Source organism: Microcaecilia unicolor, chromosome 1 (assembly GCF_901765095.1).
Source record: "Microcaecilia unicolor chromosome 1, aMicUni1.1, whole genome shotgun sequence".
Classification (NCBI taxonomy): domain Eukaryota; kingdom Metazoa; phylum Chordata; class Amphibia; order Gymnophiona; family Siphonopidae; genus Microcaecilia; species Microcaecilia unicolor.
The window spans coordinates 495,562,684-495,584,620 of NC_044031.1; the positions used below are offsets into that span (position 1 = coordinate 495,562,684).

Below are 21,937 nucleotides of genomic sequence, written 5' to 3' on the forward strand. Positions count from 1 at the left end.
AGCAGTACAGCACTTCCTTTCTAAATTCAATAATCAAATATGAGAGCATCCAGTGGACTAAAAAAAAGAATTATAAATACATTTGTGAATGACAGACTAAATGAAAACATATCATAGCCAAAGTAAAATGTTATAAGCTGAAAGTTATACTTTTATTAGAAATTGTGCAAATATAAAAAGATCCATGTCTCATTTTATACTTCTAGTATTCAAACTTAATGAGACATAAGTACATAAGTACATTAGTGCCATACTGGGAAAGACCAAAGGTCCATCTAGCCCAGCATCCTGTCACCGACAGTGGCCAATCCAGGTCAAGGGCACCTGGCACGCTCCCCAAACGTAAAAACATTCCAGACACGTTATACCTAAAAATGCGGAATTTTTCCAAGTCCATTTAATAGCGGTCTATGGACTTGTCCTTTAGGAATCTATCTAACCCCTTTTTAAACTCCGTCAAGCTAACCGCCCGTACCACGTTCTCCGGCAACGAATTCCAGAGTCTAATTACACGTTGGGTGAAGAAAAATTTTCTCCGGTTCGTTTTAAATTTACCACACTGTAGCTTCAACTCATGCCCTCTAGTCCTATTATTTTTGGATAGCGTGAACAGTCGCTTCACATCCACCCGATCCATTCCACTCATTATTTTATACACTTCTATCATATCTCCCCTCCATATCATCATGCTGATCAATCCATAGACTGGTGGGTTGTGTCATCTACCAGCAGGTGGAGATAGAGAGCAATCCTTTTGCCTCCCTATATGTGGTCATGTGCTGCCGGAAACTCCTCAGTATGTTCTCTATCTCAGCAGGTGGTGGTCACACACAGCAGCAGCTCTGGCTAGGCCTCCAAGCCTAATTTTTAGGTTTTGTTGAGTGCCTGGGGTTGAGGGCTCTTCTTGAGCAAGTGCAAACCTGGTGGCGCCAGGTCCCTCCTTTTCTCCCCCCTCCCGCTGGCTCCGTTAAAAAAAAAAAAAAATTTTTGAACGTCCTTAAGTACGTTTATTTAAACGTTTATTGCAGCTATTCACTGGGACACCAGGTCGTTACAGCTCGGAGCGAGAAGCAGGTAATTTTTACCTTTTTATAGCGGGCAGGGGGTTCCCCGATTGATCTCCACGTGGCCTATGGCGTCAGAGGGCGAGGGCGCGAAGAATCGCTCCCCGGACCGCGTGTGCGCTTCTCGCGGGGATGCGGGGGTTTTAAAGTCTGATTCGCCCTTGTTGGGTGTCAGTTTGGAGGCCGGTCAGTGTCCCGGGTCTTCCTCCAGCGCGGCGGTTTTTCCCGCCATAAACGCCCATCCCCTGCTGCTCGCCTCCGCCATCTTGGCCGGCCACTCTGCTCGGACGGCTTCTTCTTGGGCCGCCCTTGAGCTGGGAGACGTTCATGCCATGGCCGCCCTTGATTTGGGCGACGGCAAAAAAGCGGCTAAAGTTAAGCGCCGTTCTTCCCGCGCGGCTCCTTCGCGGAGTGTCGCGCCGGACGCCATCTTGGATGCGCAGCATGGTTCTCCCCCGCTCTTGCGAGCGCCGGTTGAGGGTGCGTCTAGGGCTGTGGCCCAGGCTGCTGAATTGCACAGTTTGGGGGGTTTCTCCCCCGAGTTTATTTTGCTGCTGCATCAGGCCTTCCTTATGCAGAACGCTGCCCCTTCTCCCTTGTCCGATAAAGGGGTTGAGGCCCCCGGAAGTAAACGCCCTCGGGTGGATGCCCAGGCCTTAGAGGACGCTGTTTCCTCTGATGTAGATGAGGGCAGCGTATCTGAGTTCTCCCAACGGTCCTTTGGGGATTCCTTGGAGGAGACTGATTCCCGCTCGGATGGAGCGGATGACCCCTCTGCAGCACGGATCTTTCGCTCAGAGGATTTGCCCAACCTGTTAATGCAGGCCATGAGCATTTTGAAGATTTCCTCTCCGGAGGACGTCTCTCCCTCAGCCCCTGTTGGCTCCGCCATTATGCTGGGGACGAAGCGCCCGCCTAGAACCTTCCACGTGCATGATGCCATGCACACCTTAATTTCGGCTCAATGGGATGTCCCGGAAGCGAGCCTCAAAGTGGCTAGGGCTATGTCCCGCCTCTATCCTTTGCCTGAAAGTGAGCGTGAGGCCTTTGTTTGGCCTACCGTGGATTCTTTAATCACTGCGGTGACTAAGAAAACGGCGTTGCCGGTGGAAGGTGGCACGGCACTAAAGGACGCCCAAGACAGAAGATTGGAAGCGGCTTTAAGGTCGTCCTTCGAGGCGGCTGCCTTAAGTTTGCAGACCTCAGTTTGCGGCTCCTATGTGGCCAGGGCGTGCCTGACGGTGGTGCAGCGGGCTTCCCCCTCAGATCCTTCCTTGAGGGCTGACTGGCCAGCCCTGGAATCGGGCTTGGCTTATTTGACAGACTTACTGTATGATGTCTTGAGAGCCTCGGCTAAAGGCATGGCTCAGACAGTCTCTGCGCGGCGCTGGCTTTGGCTGAAACATTGGTCTGCGGACCACGCCTCTAAGTCCCGCCTGGCTAAGTTGCCTTTTAAAGGCAAGCTGCTCTTTGGGGTCGAGCTGGACAAAATCGTGACCGATCTCGGCACGTCTAAGGGCAAGAGGTTACCAGAGGTCAGGGCTCGGGCCAGTGCTCGCCCCGGTATCTCCAGAGGACGGTTTCAGGAAGCCCGTCGGTACCGCCCGGGTAAGTCGGGCTCCTCTGCCCCCTCTTCCTTCAAAAGGAACTTCTCCCCCAAGCAGCATTCCTTTCGCAGAGACCGCCGTCCCGGAGGTACGCCCTCCGGTCCTCCCCCAGGGTCTCGTACCCAATGACGGGGTCCTGGTCCATGGCCCAGTGCAGATTGGAGGACGCCTGTCCTCGTTTCTGGGCGAGTGGACCAGAGTAACTTCAGACGCTTGGGTGCTGGAAGTCATCAGAGACGGCTACAAGTTAGAGTTCTGCCGACCCTTAAGAGACGGGTTTGTACTCTCTCCCTGCAAGTCTCCGGTCAAAGCTGTGGCAGTGCAGCAGACCTTGGACAACCTGATACGCCTGGATGCGGTCGTTCCGGTGCCAGAAAATCAGATTGGCAAGGGACGTTACTCCATTTACTTTGTGGTACCAAAGAAAGGAGGTTCTGTCCGGCCTATCCTCGACCTTAAAGGGGTCAATCGGGCCTTGAAAGTGCGGCACTTTCGCATGGAGACTCTCCGCTCTGTTATAGCGGCAGTGAAGGCAGGAGAGTTCTTGGCTTCCTTGGACATCAAGGAAGCGTACCTGCATATTCCCATCTGGCCTCCTCATCAACGCTTTCTGCGTTTTGCATTTCCTGGGACGACACTTCCAGTTCAGAGCCCTCCCTTTCGGGTTGGCTACTGCTCCGCGGACCTTCTCCAAAGTAATGGTGGTCATCTCGGCCTTCCTGCGAAAGGAAGGAGTACAAGTCCATCCTTATCTGGACGACTGGTTGATCCGAGCCCCCTCTTATGCAGAGTGCGGCAAAGCTGTGGACCGGGTAGTTGCTCTTTTGAGCTCCCTGGGGTGGATCATCAACTGGGAGAAGAGCCAGCTGCGCCCGACTCAGAGGCAGATGCACTAAAGGTTAATGAGCCTTTAATGACCCTCCAACGAGGAAAATTTGATCCGTTGCATGCATCAAAGGGCTTTTACCGAGGAAGCCAGCAGCTAACGAAAACGGAATGGAGATGAGCAATTAGTGTGAAAACCCCATTGAAACGACATGCACTAACCTTTTCCGATTGCCTTTACGCAGGAAAAAGGCAGGAAATCTAACGAGAGGTCTGGACCACTCGTTAGGACAGCTCTGTGCCAGGAAAAATCATTAAGTGAAAAAATAAACTTTGAGCCAATCCCAGCGCATTAGCAGAGCTAAAAGCGCTGTGATTGGTCAAAAGGACGTCAGCAAACACATAAATAAATAAAAATAAAAAAAGGATCGGGAGGGGGCAAGGGCGCTCATCAGGAGCATCCTGTACGGACGGCCTTGCCCCCCCCCCCCCCGCTGCTCCCCACTTTCCGCCGCTCCCCCCACCCCGAAAAAGCAAAATTCAAGCAGCCCCTGTCCCCTCCCTTCCTCAGTACTCTCTCACCTCAGCTCCGCCTCCCGACATCCTCCGTCCTGTGCCCCGCCCCCTTTTGGGGTCGTCGCCGCCATTCCCCTCCTCCATCGGGCCCCCCTCCCTCTTACCGGGCCCGTGCAGCGCCTCTCTCCTCTGTCCGAAGGCGCTGCACGGGCAAGAAGACAGCTGATGCCTGCCTTCGCCCAGCTTCGATAGCGCGTCTTTCTCCTGCTGGGCCTGCCCGTCTGACGTCGGTAACCTACGTAGGTTACTGACGTCAGACAGGGGCGGGCGCAGCAGGAGAAAGACGCGCCATCGAAGCTGGGCGAAGGCAGGCATCAGCTGTCTTCTTGCCCGTGCAGCGCCTTCGGACAGAGGAGAGAGGCGCTGCACGGGTCCGGTAAGAGGGAGGGAGGCCCGATGGAGGAGGGGAATGGCGGCGACGACTCCAAAAGGGGGCGGGGCACAGGACGGAGGATGTCGGGAGGCGGAGCTGAGGTGAGAGAGTAGTGAGGAAGGGAGGGGGGCAGGGGCTGCTTGAATTTTGCTTTTTCGGGGTGGGGGGGGCAAGGCCGTCCGTACAGGACGCTCCTGATGAGCGCCCTTGCCCCCTCCCGACCCTTTTTTTTTATTTTTGTTTTGATTTGGGAGCCATGTGCTTGTGATTTGACTGTGTTTTGACTGTTTGTGGCATGCGCAGAGCAGCTAACAACGCTTGGCTGCTCTGCGCATGATTTGGGGGCCGATTAACGATGTGTATTGTGATTCTTTGATACATTGTACGTTTCAATACCGATCTCAGCATGTGTGACTTTTTTTTTTGGTGCATTTTTCGTTATTTTAAAATCGTTAGGGACTTTAACGATTTAGATTTTTTTACGTTTGGTTGCTGCATCTGCCTCTCAGTCCCTGGAGTATCTGGGAGTTCGATTCGACACCCAAGTAGGCAGAGTGTTCCTGCCAGACAATCGGATTGTCATACTTCAGGCTCAGGTGGATCGGTTCCTAGTAGCCTCTCCTCTTCGGGCTTGGGACTATGTGCAGCTGTTGGGTTCTATGACGGCCACGATGGAAGTAGTGCCCTGGGCCAGGGCTCATATGAGAGCACTACAACTCTCTCTGCTGCAGCGCTGGACTCCGATGTCGGAGGATTATGCTGTGCGCCTTCCCTTGGTCCCGGCAGTGCGCAAGGCGCTGAGCTGGTGGATGCAGACAGACAAGTTGTCTGCAGGAATGCCTCTGGTGACCCCGGAGTGGATTGTCGTCACGACGGACGCCTCTTTGTTGGGCTGGGGAGCCCACTGCTTGGGAAGGACAGCGCAGGGGCTCTGGTTTCCTGCAGAGGCAAAGTTGTCTATCAACCTCCTGAAACTCAGAGCCATTCGGTTGGCGCTTTTGGAGTTCATCCCGGTACTGGCGCTGAAGCCAGTACGGGTCCTGTCGGACAATGCCACGGCTGTGGCCTATGTCAACCGCCAGGGAGGTACCAAGAGCGCCCCTCTAGCCAAGGAGGCCATGAATCTATGCCAGTGGGCGGAAGCGAACCTGGAACAGCTGTCAGCGGCCCACATTGCCGGAGTCATGAATGTCAAGGCGGACTTTCTCAGTCGCCATACCTTGGAGCCCGGAGAGTGGCAGCTATCTGCTCAGGCGTTCTTGGACATCACGAAGCGCTGGGGCCAGCCGAGCCTAGATCTGATGGCGTCATCAGCCAATTGCCAAGTGCCGCGCTTTTTCAGCAGAGGACGGGACCCTCGATCTCTGGGAGTAGATGCTCTTCTCCAACAGTGGCCGACACAAGAGCTCCTCTATGTGTTCCCACCCTGGCCCATGTTGGGCAGGGTACTAGACCGGGTGGCAAAGCATCCGGGCCGGATAATCCTGGTGGGTCCGGACTGGCCCAGACGTCCCTGGTATGCGGACTTGATCAGGCTCTCAGTCGACGATCCTCTGCGGCTGCCAGTGGAGCAGGGCCTGTTACATCAGGGTCCCGTGGTGATAGAGGATCCCTCCCCCTTTGGTCTTACGGCCTGGCTATTGAGCAGCAGTGTCTGAGGAAGAAGGGCTTCTCAGACAAGGTCATCGCCACTATGCTGAGAGCGAGGAAGCGCTCTACTTCTACTGCTTACGCCAGGGTTTGGCGTACCTTTGCAGCGTGGTGTGAAGCAGGCTCACTTTCTCCCTTCACTGCTCCAATTTCTTCAGTGTTGGCGTTCCTGCAAGAAGGTCTGGAGAAAGGCCTGTCGCTCAGTTCCCTTAAAGTCCAGGTAGCGGCTCTGGCTTGCTTCAGGGGCCGCCTGAAGGGTGCTTCCCTGGCTTCGCAGCCAGATGTGGTGCGTTTTCTCAAGGGAGCTAATCACCTGCACCCTTCCTCTGCACTCAGTGGTGCCTGCGTGGAATCTCAACCTGGTGCTAAGAGCCTTGCAGAAGCCGCTTTTTGAACCCTTGTCTAGGGCATCTCTGAAAGACCTGACGTTGAAAGCAGTCTTTTTGGTGGCTATCACTTCAGCCAGAAGAGTTTCTGAGCTCCAGGCACTCTCATGTCGAGAGCCTTTTCTGCAGTTCACTGAGGCAGGAGTGTCTATTCGCACAGTGCCTTCCTTCCTGCCCAAGATTGTTTCTCGCTTCCATGTGAATCAGCAGCTCTGTCTCCCTTCCTTTCATAGGGAGGACTACCCAGAGGAATACTCTGTTCTCAAATATCTGGATGTGAGACGAGTCATCATCAGATACTTGGAAGTGACCAATGATTTCCGGAAATCGGATCATCTGTTTGTCCTGTTTGCAGGTCCTCGTAAGGGTCTGCAGGCTTCTAAGCCTACAGTGGCAAGATGGGTCAAGGAAGCCATTGCAGCGGCTTATGTGACCGCGGGGAAGGTGCCGCCTATCCAGCTGAAAGCTCACTCCACTAGAGCTCAGGCGGCCTCAATGGCAGAGGCCGGGTCCGTCTCCTTGGAAGAGATTTGCAAGGCGGCAACTTGGGCATCGGCCCATACCTTCTCCAGGCATTACCGCTTGGCTGTGGCTGCTCGGGCGGAGGCCCGGTTTGGAGCTTCAGTGTTGCGGTCAGGGATTTCAATGTCCCGCCCTGGGTGAGTACTGCTTCGGTACATCCCACCAGTCTATGGATTGATCAGCATGATGATATGGAAGGTAAAATTATGTATCATACCTGATAAATTTCTTTCCATTAATCATAGCTGATCAATCCATAGACCCTCCCAGATATCTGTATTGGTTATATTCTGGTTGCATTTCAGGTTCAAGTTTAGTCTTCAGTTCCTGTTCAGGAGGACTTCGTGTTCAAGTTTTTCAATGGATTCTTCAAGAGTTGAGACGAATTTGTGTTACAGTGAGCTGCTGCATTCCTCTCCCCTCCGTTTTACGGGGCTGGATTGAGACTTAAATTCTGCCGGCGCTCCCTCCCGCTTCGTGCGGCAGTAGGGCAGCTTTGTACCCCTCCCGCTTCGGCGGTGTTAGGGTCAGTCAGCTCCTCCCGCGGTTGCAGGATAAGCCAGATCCCCCCGCATCGGCGGGTGTGGTGTCCCTCCCCCGCTCCGCGGGGATGAGCTGGACGGATTCCCCTCCCCCACTTGTGTGGGGATGAGCTGGGTTAATTCCCCTCCCCCGTTTCGGCGGTGGTGAGCTGGGCAGAGTGTCCCTTTGTGGGTGTAATTCTCTAAGTGCTGAGTCCTGCGGACGGAGCTTGGATATCGACATACTGAGGAGTTTCCGGCAGCACATGACCACATATAGGGAGGCAAAAGGATTGCTCTCTATCTCCACCTGCTGGTAGATGGACACAACCCACCAGTCTATGGATTGATCAGCTATGATTTATGGAAAGAAAATTATCAGGTATGATACATAATTTTACCATTGCTAACAGAAAAACAGATAAAGCAATAAATATGCTCATTCTATGTTTTCATACATAATGTAATATAGCAAAGAGCCACCATATTTGTATAAAATGTGCAGAAAAATATATGAAGCACCAAAGATAAGCATCATCAAAAGCACCCAAAAAGCGCCCAAAGTTTTTAAAAAAGTCAAATGTTGCTAAGCAACCACGATATTATATCTTATGTGTGCAATTCCTTTTATTGATAATGTTTTTTTGTTAAATTGTATCAGTTGTTTAACCTATAAAGCATTTTATGAATTGGGGCCTCAATATTTAAGGGATAAGATCAAAAAGTATTTTCCAAATATGGGGTTATGCTCTTGACAGGCTTATAATTTGGTGGTCCCCAATATCAGAGATTGGCAATTGACTTGAAAGAGGTGTTTTTCTGGGATAGTGTCACCTTTCTGGAATAGGTTACCAGTTGGATTAAAAATGGCTCCAGACTAAAGTTCCACTAGTTGTTGAAGACCAGATTGGGGGCCATTAGCAGAATGGAACACTGATTAATGGGAGCTTTGTAGGAGACGAGTAAGGTGGTCAAGATGCTGGAAATAGAATGAAATAAGTAATTAGGACTGTTTTATGACTCCAAATAGTTTCTTTTAATTAGTAAAACACAATGCAATAAAACTGATTAATGTTTTAACCTAAACCCATTTTGTATAGTCATTTTGGTAGAAAACACAATATAAGTTTATCGTATGGGAGTCCTTTCCTCGAGAAGTGTTGGAGAAATCCCTGCATTTTTTGGTTTCTCTCATGACTCCTTCAACCATCTCTGAAGAGTGTGACAACTAGACTTATATCTTGGAAATTGGTTGGACTTCATATTATGTCCTTCCTCTTGGAAAACATGCTGAACAGTTAAGTTGATTCTGCCACAAGGAACTACTGGTCCTTTGGAGGGCCTCTATATATTTTAGAAGGCTAAACATCAGATCCTGGTTCTATTTCCTGCTGAAGTGAAAGGGACCTACTTCAGTCATTTTGATGACAAATTTTGGAGAAAAAAACAATGAAGATGCCTTCATATGGAGGCTCATTTCTTAGCAGTTGAGAAGGATCACATGGAATTCCTATAGAACCCTCTTCATCTAAAGATGGCAGTAGGGATATAGAAGGCCCTCCCCATTAGATGGGAATGAGTCTGGACAGGAGGGAGGAAGCGAATGGGCATGTTCATGTTCACAGTCTGAAGCAGATCACGAGACAAGATCTGAACAAACATGCCTGTGCGAGTGTAAGGAGGCACAAGGAGTGAGAGGGCTCTTTAGCCCATGGAAATGAAAAACGTTTTCAGAGCAACGATTGTTCAGAGCAACGATTGTTCTTACTGGATGGAATGCAGGAGAGCATTCCACCAAGTTGGAGCTGCAACACTGAAAATCCTGTTCTGCATGATGCTAAAGCAAATATAACAAAGTGAGGGGACAACCAGGTGATTCTGCTGAGAAGATCATAGTAATCTGGAAGGTTGGTAGGGTATTAATAGGCTAGATAGTAAGAGGGAGAGTGCTGGACTGCTGTACCTTAAAAGTTAGTAAGAGGATCTTGTAAGAGATTCTTTGGGTTAAGGGGAGCCGGTGTTCTCTGAGAAATGGGGTGGGCAGAGGCAACGTGATAACGACATTCGAGGGGTGGCATTTGTAGGCAAGGGTGGGAGGACTCCAATGCCTTGATGATTTATGCAAAAGTGACCGGGGTCCCTACTATGAAAAATGGGGGTAGGGAGTATGAATGAGTCGAAGCACGCCAGGAAGTAGCCTGTAATTTTGTCAGATGTTTGAGACAATGATCTTGAAGCCAGGATGCAATTCAATTAAATGAATGCCACATCAGCTATTAAGAAATCCCCAACCCTATGCTGTCAGTGACCATCACCTACACATTTTAGGAATAACTGAAATCTGATTGGGAACACCAAGGGAATATCACTGATCTATGCCCAACAAGATTCACCATCCAGCAAGTCGCTTCACTGGCTCCCTATCCGTTTTCGCATCCTGTTCAAACTTCTTCTACTAACCTATAAATGTACTCACTCTGCTGCTCCCCAGTATCTCTCCATACTTGTCCTTCCCTACACCCCTTCCCGTGCACTCCGCTCCATGGATAAATCCTTATTATCTGTTCCCATCTCCACTACTGCCAACTCCAGACTTCGCGCCTTCTGTCTCGCTGCACCCTACGCCTGGAATAAACTTCCTGAGCCCCTACGTCTTGCCCCATCCTTGGCCACATTTAAATCTAGACTGAAAGCCCAACTCTTTAACATTGCTTTTGACTCGTAACCACTCGCCTCCACCTACCCACCTCTCCTCCTTCCTGTACACTAACTGATTTGCTTACTTTATTTTTTGTCTAGTAGATTGTAAGCTCTTTGAGCAGGGACTGTCTTTCTTCTATGTTTGTACAGCGCTGCATATGCCTTGTAGCACTATAGAAATGCTAAATAGTAGTAGTAGTAGCAATAACTAACAGAGAGGTAGCAGTCCTGACCCGAGGCAGTCAAATTGTCACCATCTCAATTTAACTGGGTAAGAGCCACTTTCAATGATGAGAAATCAATCTGGCTGCTAATAGCATACCAAACCTTTAACAGGAGAGATGATTAAGCTAGCTAAACATCCCAAGACCTGTGCATACCGCAGCAGGACTGGTTTCTCATTATGCACCTTTTCTGATCACACATTAAATTTTTTTCCTTCAGGTTGTCACCCGCTTAACTGCTGTTACATACTATCTTGTCTGACCATACGTTCAACTTCTGCACACTCTTGTCCTTTAGGATGTTTTCATGTGTATTGTGTTGGCATAAGTATCATGCCGCTAATTAGGAGTGTTTTAATTTGTTTTAAAGATTACTATGCTGGCTCACATCATCATATTGCTTTATTCACACCAGTTACATTTGCTGTACACCACACTGGATGAATTTCTTCAAAATGGCAGTAAATCAAATATCAAGGGAAAAAAAAGATGCCAGATTAAAAAGCACAACTGCTAGAAACTCAAAAGGCTGACAGTCCAAAAAGTGTCGGCGGCAGCAGCAGCAGCCTGGAAGCACATCCTTCAACAGATCAGAAAAGATGAGACAGGCCTAGTGGTATACAAAAAAAAATCCTCTTCTCCATGCTCAAAAGCTTTCTTGGTGCGTTCTATAGAACCCTCCGGCCCAACAAGTTGCAGGTCATATTTCATTTGAGATTTCAAATTTGCCTATTTTCCTAAAGGAATGCCAGGCAGTGTACAGCAACCCTCTAACATTTCCAAAAGGAAAAAAAAAAACGTACCTCCTCTTTCTCTCGACACTGTTTCTGTAATTCTTCCACAGCACCGTCAATCTTCTGGTTTTTAAGTTCTATAATGTTTTCAAAATGAAGTGTTTAGGAACAAGGCTAGAAATGGATGTAAACAAATATATATTTTTTTTTTTATAGATTTTAGACCTACCTGTGCTTGTTCTCTCTTCTGTAATGTGCAAATCTGACCTTGCCTCACTGGACTGTTTCTGAAGAGTCAATGTCATCTCCAGTTCCAATATCCTCTGGTCTCTCTCCTGTAAAAAAACAAAATATAAAGCACCACCATCCATAACCCTTTTTATCTTGTAAATTTTGTAAATTTTTAAATCTAGTCCATGCTTCCTTAAAATCATTTTCACACCTAAGATGGTGAAGCTTTATTTTGCAGTGAGGCAGTGGCGTTCCTAGGCTGGCTGACACCCGGGGCAGGTCGCCAATGCTTAGCCTCCCCAAGCCTCTTATACGGGGCGCCTATGGGCTCCGCTCCGAGACCGGAAGCTCCTCTGTGCTCTGCCTCTCTGTTGCAGCATGATGATGATTGATTGATCATCCCGCCTATACGGGACTGGAAACAGAGCAGAGCCATAGGGAAAGTTTCCGATGGCAAACAAAGGCAGTGTCTGCACACGGAGAGTCAGTCCGGAGCATTGAAGGAAGGAGCCAGGTAGGAGGCGGAGCGAGTGGGCGGACGGACAGCACAGACAGCGGTGCAGCCAGCAGGGCAAGGAGTCGGGTCGGATGGTGCAGAGAGGGAGCGGTCACGCCGCTGTCGTCATGTGCCACTGCCAAATTATTGGGGGTGCTTGAGCACCCACAGCACCCACGGAGTCGGCGCCTATGACTGGGCAGACTGGATGGACTGTTCAGGTTTTTATCTGCTGTCATCATGTTACTATTAATCCTCTCTGCTCCCGGGCTGATGCACAGACCTCAGCTCTGACACAACCATGACCATCAAAGATCATCTGACCTACTAGCACATGCATGTGGCGACCTCTTAGAACACAGTGCCAGTGAATCAGACAAGTTTCTTACATGTGCGCACCAGAGTGTTCCAAATTCCATTCCTTCCTTGACTGCAGTGCTGGGGCTGGAACCCCGAGAGAGACAGAGAGCTGACTGGAATTTATTTTTTTAATGTACCATTAAATTCTTGTGGGACTGAGTGGAGACAGGTTAAATTCTTGCAGAGATGGGTGAGGACGGGTTAAATTCTTATGGGGATGGGTATGATTCCAGTGGGGACGGGTGGGGTTGGGGTAAGATTCCAGCGGGAACAGGCAGGGACGGGTAAGATTTCTGTCCGCGTGCAACTCTCTATTTTGCAGTTACCTTGTATTAATGACATCCAGCACACATACACGCAGGGCTTTTTTTGAGGGGGTACTGAGTACCGGCACCTTTTCCATTGTCTGCTAAAATTGACCTATGGACCCCAAGTTTTAATGAAAGAGCTCAGGCTCTACACACCAATTCTACCTTGTCATAGGTTCTGTGACTGGTTGCAGGGGCCCTGTGTTGGGGGTTGGGTCCCTCAGTAATCATCCCACCCCTGAAGGGTGGCCTAGCATTTGAGTACCGGCACCTTTTTTGCTAGAAAAAACGCACTGCATACACGTGTTCATGAACAGTTGTTTTTATGTTAGATCTCAAAGAAAGAAAATTCATTAATAGCTTACCATTTTCTCACCAGCCAGTCTAAATAAGCAGCTTAACTTATAAAATCTTTACCATAATTAATGAACTTTCTACCAACTGTCTGGTTTCATCGATAAGTCTTCCTTTGAGAAAGTTATTTCAATCACATTTCTCTATCCCTTTTAATAACTAAACAATATGTGCCTTTGGGGATAAAGTTATGGAATCCAAATTTGATAATTTATTCACCTCGTCAGAACCCATTAATTTAACATCATCTTTTCCATAATCATTTGATGCAACTTCACTCTCACCTCTTCAGTCCAAATTCCTCACAAAGAATCATCTGGCACAGATCTCTACGAAACTAGTTATGCATTTCCTAGCCATCAAAATGCTGTATTGATAAACACATTATTGGCGCTGAGAATAAATAAGAGATACACAGCTGGACTGACTGCCACTGGATGTAAATACCATTTTTCCTAAATTAAATTTTTTTAATGCAATTCAAGATTTGGAGCTACTTTGGTGGTTCAGTGTACTACCATGTGAAGAATCTGGGCCTGATTCCTGGGTTATTTCTTATAATTTGTGGCAGCAGATGCTGGGGAAAGTCTGAGGGAGGGTTTCCCAGATATTATGCAATAGTGACATCTAGTGGCTGGCTTTAGGGCCCGTAATTACAAAGCTCAGAAAGACAGCAACACGACTGTGCTCAGTGATTTGGGCTGGATGTACAATAGATAGAAAAATAGCTGTGAATGAAAACTCATGACACTGGATCCCACCCTTAATTCCAATTGAATTAGAAACTCCCAACCCTGAAAAGAGAACTTAATCAAAAACCTCAATTTAATATTTTAGGAATCAAATGAAGTTTATTTTTGTTAAATACCTCACCACCCAAGGTATGTTTCATATACAAATTTTGTATATAATACTGAATATACTGTACTTTTATCTGTAAAAAAAAAAAAAAAACCACAAAACAAAAAGGGATAACTTAGATCTTATTTGCTAATTTTCTTTGAGAACCTCCAGAAGATTCCAGGCATTTGGGTTATGCTCCCTGCCAGAAGGTGGACACTGAAAACTAATGAGTTGTCATCCCTTAAAAAAACCAAACAAACTGAAAAAAACCCTGTGCACCCATCTGGCCAGTCAGTGTTTACCATAACCACCAGACAAAATTCAAAGCTAAAAAATCTTCTAACAGGAGACGGAGAAAGATAAGAGTTCTGGCAAACATACCCTCATTTACAACAAACTCTACATAACCCACACCTTACAATTTCATGAGGTGTAAATCAGACTATGTTCAGCCCAAGATGTAGACTGACCTCTAGCAGAATAACCTCCTGCACTGGCCAACCTCAGACAATACAGACTAAAAATGCAGATTGGTAAAAATAACGAAGTTTAATGAAACAAAACTCAGAGGTGAGTAAAACAATACCCGATGTGGCCACGTTTCGCCCTCAGGCTGCGTCAGGGGTAAAACAATAAAAACACAGACATCAAATCATCATATACAAATCATGTACATATACATCAAAACTGAGCAAAAAGAATCCCAACATATTTAATTCATCCATAATATAACTTAAAATAAAATATTAAATGTTTAACCAATAGTATAGTAATAAAAACCAGTGAATGCCAGAGTTAATACATTTAAATCCCATTAACACTGAAAAATTTAAACAGAGAAATATGAATCCATACAGAGTGAGACTAAAATGGAAAAGCAAAACATATAAAAGGAGAGGTGGATATGATATCAATTAAATATCTATCAAATTCGCTAAATGTGTAGTCTGGCATGCACATGTTATAGCGTTGCCAAATTGAGTGTATACATACCTAAAAAAAAAAAAAAAAAAAGAAGGGTTAAGGGAATGCATCCCTTAAAAATATAAAAACCTCCTGAAATAAAAAAATATTAAATATATAAATTATTACACTACAAAAAAATGTTTTTAATAGTATCCAACTATAAATAAAACAATAAAACAAAAAACAAAGCGAAAGCTACCAACTGTACAGACCATATGCTAAAAGATGGGAGACTTCTATTTATTGTATCTACATTTGCTATAGCTCAAAAATGTAACAGCATCAGGAATAGCTGAACCCACTTCGTGTTAATATTCTCCACATGAACCCTCTTTGCCAAACAATGTGAGTGGGTGAAAAAACCGTATTGATCTTGGTGAGCTATTTCATTCATTTTACATTTTATGTCCCGCCTACAACTTGTAAATACCTAAGCGTGTTTGACAATCATGAGCATGCCTCATTTATAACATAAATGGACCAATGTAACTGAGTACACTGTACTCCGAATGCTCAACATGGTAAAGGGTCAGAATAAGAATTCGCCAATCCCACTTATTATAAACATTATATATATATATATATATATATATAGACCATAAACAGGTATCCGTATAGAGCTAAACAAACCACATTGCAGGTTTACAATCCAGCTTTTTATTGATTTCTTAGCATACTCTAACAGTCATAAACCACACCACTCTAATCCTGTCTTAAAAACAACTCGGTATATAAAAACAAACTTTGTAACATAAGATGAAATGTCCAGATCAAGTACTCACTGTGCTTGTTTCGCTGTTCAGCATCCAACACTCCGTAATGCTGTGCGTCAGCGTTACCGAGTATATCACGTCCCACGCTTTAAAGCCTCACCACCAGGTCACAGGTAACCAACCGTCATAGCTTGTAAACTTAATCAAATCAAAACTTCATAGCATAATTTTGAAATTAATCATTCAGAAAGCACTTTTATATCATAAGTGATCTAAAAGAATATTTTAAAACAAATACGATATTATAAAAGTCATAACGGTCCGTGTAGCATCAAAAATCTAAGTCTCATTATCAAGATGAGCTTCATTTCCTTATTACTAACATACTTATATTCAGTCAGTGACATACTGATATCCAATCCCTCATTTGAACTCGTATTAAAAGAGCAAGAAAAATCAAAATTCAAAGACTACAGTAGCTGAACTTATAGATCAACACTGCCTATCAGACAAAAGTGTTTTACTACAAAAATATATGTAAAAATGTAGTGAAATATATACTATAAAATTTTGTTTTATAAAAACACTGCATAATCGTTCTCTTGAGTCAAACCAAATCAAAGAGGAGTTCAAAATAGCAGTGGTTTCCACCAAAACTGGTCACTCACCAGCTCTGACAAAACTCACAGAAAGCACCCACTCAAACTCTAGACTTCTGCACCTCTGAGAAATCTGCCAGACTGCCTGCAGATAGCTCCATGACCTTTCTTCCCAAGTGCAACACTAACCTGTTAAGGCACTAAAACACACTGATGTCCTCCACATGAGTTGCAATGCTTAGAACACTCCTGTTACACTGCCATAGTAAACCACCACTGTAGACACACAAACAGGATAAAATGGCCCATGCAAAATGGCTTTCCACAACAGCTTCCAAAACTTCCTCTCCTGTAAAATATAACAAATGACCAAAATGGCAAATTGAAGCACTCAGCCCTTAAGAGCTGTAGTGTGCCTAACTATTAACCTCGGTCACCTGTGAACTCTTTTTGTCCAATGGTCTGTTGAGCAAACTCTTAGCCCAGACATTCAAGGAAACTTCCAACAATCAGGAGAGCGGGCTGAGGCTTTAAGTTTAAAACTGGGGTGGTTGGGGAAAGAAATGGGGGGGGGGGGGGGCCTAGGACCCCCAGGTGATACCCCAAGGCAAAAAGTACAGCAGTGTCATACAAACCTTAGTTTCCCTTTAACCACCCCCTTTTTTTTTTTTTTTTTTTTTTTTTAAAGAATGACTGACCAAAAGTACCAATAATCTTACCAGACCATGATGGGCTGCACAGGAACGTTATTACTATTATTTGTTGCTTTTGTATCCCACATTTTCCCACCCATTTGCAGGCTCAATGTGGCTTACATATCACCGTTAGTGGAGTTAGACAATTCCGGTCTGAACAGTTGACCTACTACCTGGAGTCTGAGAAATACTGAGTCCCTGCACAAGATTCTTAAAGGATGACATAACTCGGTTCTCTGTCTCCACCTACTGACAGGAAAGCATAACCGAGCATCTGGACTGGTCTGGTGGGGCGATAAGAACATTTTTGCTTTTTAATCAATATTTTGATTTTAAATGATTTCAAATTTTAACCCGGGCTTAATTTGTGCCAGAACGGGGTAGAATTGTGTTCCAGAACTTTTTTGCAGCCCGGAAGTGATGATACCACCATGTTTTCCCCGCCCACCTCCCTCCTGTCCCCTCACTGGCTGGCGATCCAGCATCTCCTCCTTCTGAACACTGGGTCCACCTGACTCCTCCTGCTCCTTTGAGCTTCTAGCTCAAATGAGTACCTGCATTAGTGGGTTTTCTAAGTTACCTTAACTTTTTCTTGCTCAGCTAAGAAATCTTCCACTGGAACATAATTATCTTCCACTTCTTCCATGGCACAATGGTATGCATGTTGTTTAATAGCATTCCTGTACATTTCAAATCTTTTCTCTAATAGAAGTTCAGATTTTTCTCTCTCGTCTTCACAGAGTTTACTATAAAAACAAAACAAAACAGGCAGGTCATTTAGTAAGTTGTGTTACCACAGATGTTTATTAGCTAAGCTCTCTATATAAATCTACCCTCCCCCCACCACCACTTAATTTAGGTAGTCAGGTTCCTATTATCATAAGCTACATATCCAAAAAGGAAGTTACAACTACATCTTAAAAAATAAATATATTTCTTTATTACACAGTTTTCTTGACTAATTTTGATCCTGACACTTTGGTTTTACTTAATACAGGAACTCAAGTTCAAATTTTTTCATTTTATCTTTTGCTTTACACTATAAAGGGTATGATTTGTCTTTCAATTTCCTTTGCAAGGCATGGCAGAAAGCTTTCCCTGGACATTTTACCTAAGGTCCAAATTCCACAGGCATGACAATGTGGACACAAACAGTATTGAAAGCTTCTGTCATGGCTGTCTTGAAAGAACGCCTGTAGTGGGCTGAATCTTTAAAAATTTGTCTAGCTATACTAATGTTATTTATAGACACTGAAGAGGCATAGATTTATTAGCAATGATGTGGACTGTTTTCTACAATGTTGTGAAATTTTATAATTTTGCGGTTATGATTTCCATGGGTACCACATGATTTTTAACATCGCTTGCTTAGTGTGTACTATTGGTGGTGCAGTTCGCATATAAAAAAGAACACAGGTGGTGCGATGAAGGCTCTGACTCAGCCAGTCTCTTCTTTTTGATTGAAGTGTGAACTGAGCACCACTTAAATTAAAAAAATGTTTTCATATGTTCATTTTTAAGAAGTGTTTTGTATAAGAGTGAGTGAATGGGAAGTTTAATACAGCGGGGAATTTACATAATTTATAGAATTTATATAGTTTGCTATATTTAAGTGTACTTTGGTTTATATATGTCTTGAAAAAGTGACAGGACATGAATTAACAAGGCAGAGTGTGATAAAATGCATGGTCAAGTTGTTTTGAGGGAGAAATTGAGAGACAATGTCTAAAATGTTTCACCTGAAGTAACTCACATGGGAGCACTTGGCTCTTCAATGTTTTCTTCCTTTCATTCATCATTCTCTGATTTCTGAGCATCTCATCACTGTTATGACTCTCCTACTCTTCTTCATACTCTCCTGGCTCCTCCTCCTCTCAGCTGGAGACATTAACCCAATTGTAGCCTGTCAACTCACCATCTCTTGCGCAGATCAAACTGCAACCCCTCCAAAGTTATTCCTATTCATCTCTCCATTTTTCATGTACGTCTGTGAAACATTCTATTTCCAACAATACATCCTCAATCTTTCTCTCTCATATTCTGCATCTACTTGTTCCAAGAACTTAAATAAACCCAATCTAGGAAATCAATTTATAATTATTGCTACCCAGCTAGTTTACTCCAAGCAATCATAGTGTGTTCTGTGATTAGACTATAACATTTACCTCTTCTTTAGACAGCAAAAATTCTTCTAACTGCTTGGGATCAAAGAATTGAAATTGTTTAAACTGAAATAACTCGACATATGCAAGGAAATTTAAGTACAAAATTTGCACCTAATGCCAAAGTCCTTGGGTGTAGAGCCAAAAAGGCTTTACGCCTTTTCTGTGTTTCTCTAGTCAAATCAGGATAAATTCTTATTTTAGATCCCAAAAGAGAGAGAATCTAAATGACGAAAAGAAAGTTTCAACACAGCATCTCAATCCATCTCCAAAGCAAAGGAAACCACAGTTGGCCTCTGGGTAATAACCTCTAGTGAGGATTCCAAGAAAGATGTGAGGTTCATATTATTTCCTACTTGGGGTTCAGAAATTCCAGATTGAGGGTTTTACATTACTCTGCTAATACTGTGCCGAGTTATCGGAGATAATGAGTCCCCAGACATTCCTAAAATTTCCACCAAATATTTTTTTTTATTTCTATTGGTGTAATCAAAGGAGATCTGGGAAAATTGGTCAGCCTCTGATGTAATCTCCAAAATTGATTCTCTAAGAATTCCAATCTACGAAATGTAAAATTTCTGCTTTTTGTATTTTTTCATCTAGAGGTTTCACTTCTGAGGTTTGCTGAGCAGTTGCCTGTGCCTGGATAAGGACTGCTTCAGACAATACCTTAATTGCACTGGTATTTTTGGTTATCAATTGTTGTAAAGACGACTTAGAGGTAGATGCACTAAACGTTTTTCATCGTTAAATGAGCCCTCAGGGAAGAATTTCCTATCCTTTCCATGCACTTAAGCCTATTTTCCGACGACAGTAGCAGCTAACGAAAACGGAATGGAGATGAGCAATTAGTGTAAAAACCCCATTGAAACGACATGCACTAACCTTTTCCTATTGCCTTTACGCAGGAAAAAGGCAGGAAAACTAACGAGAGGTCTGGACCTCTCGTTAGGACAGCTCCGTGCCAGGAAAAATCATTAAGTGAAAAAATAAACAAACTTTGAGCCAATCCCAGCGCATTAGCAGAGCTAAAAGCGCTGTGATTGGTCCAAAGGACGTCAGAAAACACAAAAAAATAAAAATAAAAAAAGGATCGGGAGGGGGCAAGGGCGCTCATCAGGAGCGTCCTGTACGGATGGCCTTGCCCCCCCCCCCCCCGCTGCTCCCCACTTTCCGCCGCTCCCCCACCCCGAAAAAGCAAAATTCAAGCAGCCCCTGCCCCCCTCCCTTCCTCACTACTCTCTCACCTCAGCTCTGCCTCCCGATATCCTCCACCCTGTGCCCTGCCCCCTCTTGGGGTCGTCGCCGCAATTCCAATCCTCCATCGGGTCCCCCCTCCCTCTTACCGGGCCCGTGCAGCGCCTCTCTCCTCTGTCTGAAGGCGCTGCACGGGCAAGAAGAAAGCTGATGCCTGCCGAGGATCCCGCAGATCTGGCTTTTACACCATCCCGATGCCTGCCTTCGCACAGCTTCTGTCAAGCGCGTCTCTCCTCCTGGGCCCGCCCCTGTCTGACGTCAGTAACCTAGGTTACCGACGTCAGACAGGGGCGGGCCCAGGAGGAGAGAGACGCGCTTGACAGAAGCTGTGCGAAGGCAGGCATCGGGACGGTGTAAAAGCCAGATCTGCGGGATCCTCGGCAGGCATCAGCTTTCTTCTTGCCCGTGCAGCGCCTTCAGACAGAGAGAGGCGCTGCACGGGCCCGGTAAGAGGGAGGGGGGACCCGATGGAGGATTGGAATTGCGGCGACGACCCCAAGAGGGGGCAGGGCACAGGGCGGAGGATGTCGGGAGGCGGAGCTGAGGTGAGAGAGTAGTGAGGAAGGGAGGGGGGCAGGGGCTGCTTGAATTTTGCTTTTTCGGGGGGGGGGGGGGGGCGGGGGAAAGTGGGGAGCAGCGGGGGGGGGGGGGGGGGGGGGGCAAGGCCGTCCGTACAGGACGCTCCTGATGAGCGCCCTTGCCCCCTCCCGACCCTTTTTTTTAATTTTTGTTTTGATTTGGGAGCCATGTGCTTGTGATTTGACTGTGTTTTGACTGTTTGTGGCATGCGCAGAGCAGCTAACAACGCTTGGCTGCTCTGCGCATGATTTGGGGGCCGATTAACGATGTGTATTGTGATTCTTTGATACATTGTACGTTTCAAGACCGATCTCAGCATGTGTGACTTTTTTTTTGGTGCATTTTTCGTTATTTTAAAATCGTTAGGGACTTTAACGATTTAGATTTTTTTACGTTTGGTTGCTGCATCTGCCTCTAAGTTAAATGTCAGGTCCCAGAGTGACTCCATTGTCACTACGGCTGGTTTTGCCAAAAGCCCCAAAGAAGAAGCAAGAAGGGGAGCCTTTAAAGACTGGTTTAAAGTACTCACTATCTGTGATGGCAATATCTGTGCTGAAATTTGTTCACCCAGCTGGCTGCTCCTAATCGATTCTCCCCGCATGGGCAAGTTCCCTCCCTGCGCATCTGTCTCCTCTACATTGGGAGATTGAGCTGCAGGACTTGACTCCATGCTGTTCCTTCCTGGTTGTGGGGGAGCCGCATGTAAGACGGGGCTCAAGGAGACCCTGTCGACACTGCTAGCCAGCGCTGACATGCTGGCTCCGACTGCAGGAGAAGAGGCTTGCGTGGGACCAGATGTCAGCCCGAACTGCTCCAACGTTGTCTGCTGATGGTGGGTGGGTCCCGGTGGGGGTTGAGGGGTTCTCCCCGCACCTTCCCTCTCCTTTTCCCCATTATCCACTGAGGTCTGGAGCCTTTCACAGCAGTGCTTGAGGAGAGTATCTGAGCGTGTCTGGGGCAATGGAGGGTTAAGTGATATGCCCAGAGTCACAAGGAGCTGCAGTTGGCACCAAACCCAGTTCTCCTGGTTCTCAGGCCACTGCACTAACCATTAGGCTAAGTCTCCACTCCACATGGAATAGCCTCCCAGTGGAGGTGGTAGAAATAAAGTATGGTATCTGAAATCAAGCAAGCACAGGAAAAAAAAATCTGAGGGAGCGATCTCTGAATGAGAGGAATTGATTTAGCTTAA

General features: G+C 46.1%; 1 protein-coding gene across 2 annotated transcripts in view; it reads right to left on the reverse strand.

Moving 5' to 3' along the window:
- The window catches only part of LOC115460366 (kinesin-like protein KIF20A), a 105,295-nt gene that overhangs the window by 15,648 nt on the left and 67,710 nt on the right, over positions 1 to 21,937 (reverse strand). For both annotated transcript variants that reach the window (XM_030190149.1, XM_030190150.1), the window contains exons 15-17: positions 17,328 to 17,493; positions 11,412 to 11,517; positions 11,252 to 11,319 (exon numbers count right to left, since the gene is read on the reverse strand). In XM_030190149.1, the coding sequence (XP_030046009.1) occupies positions 11,252 to 11,319; positions 11,412 to 11,517; positions 17,328 to 17,493 (340 nt within the window). The remainder of the gene's footprint in view (positions 1 to 11,251; positions 11,320 to 11,411; positions 11,518 to 17,327; positions 17,494 to 21,937) is intronic.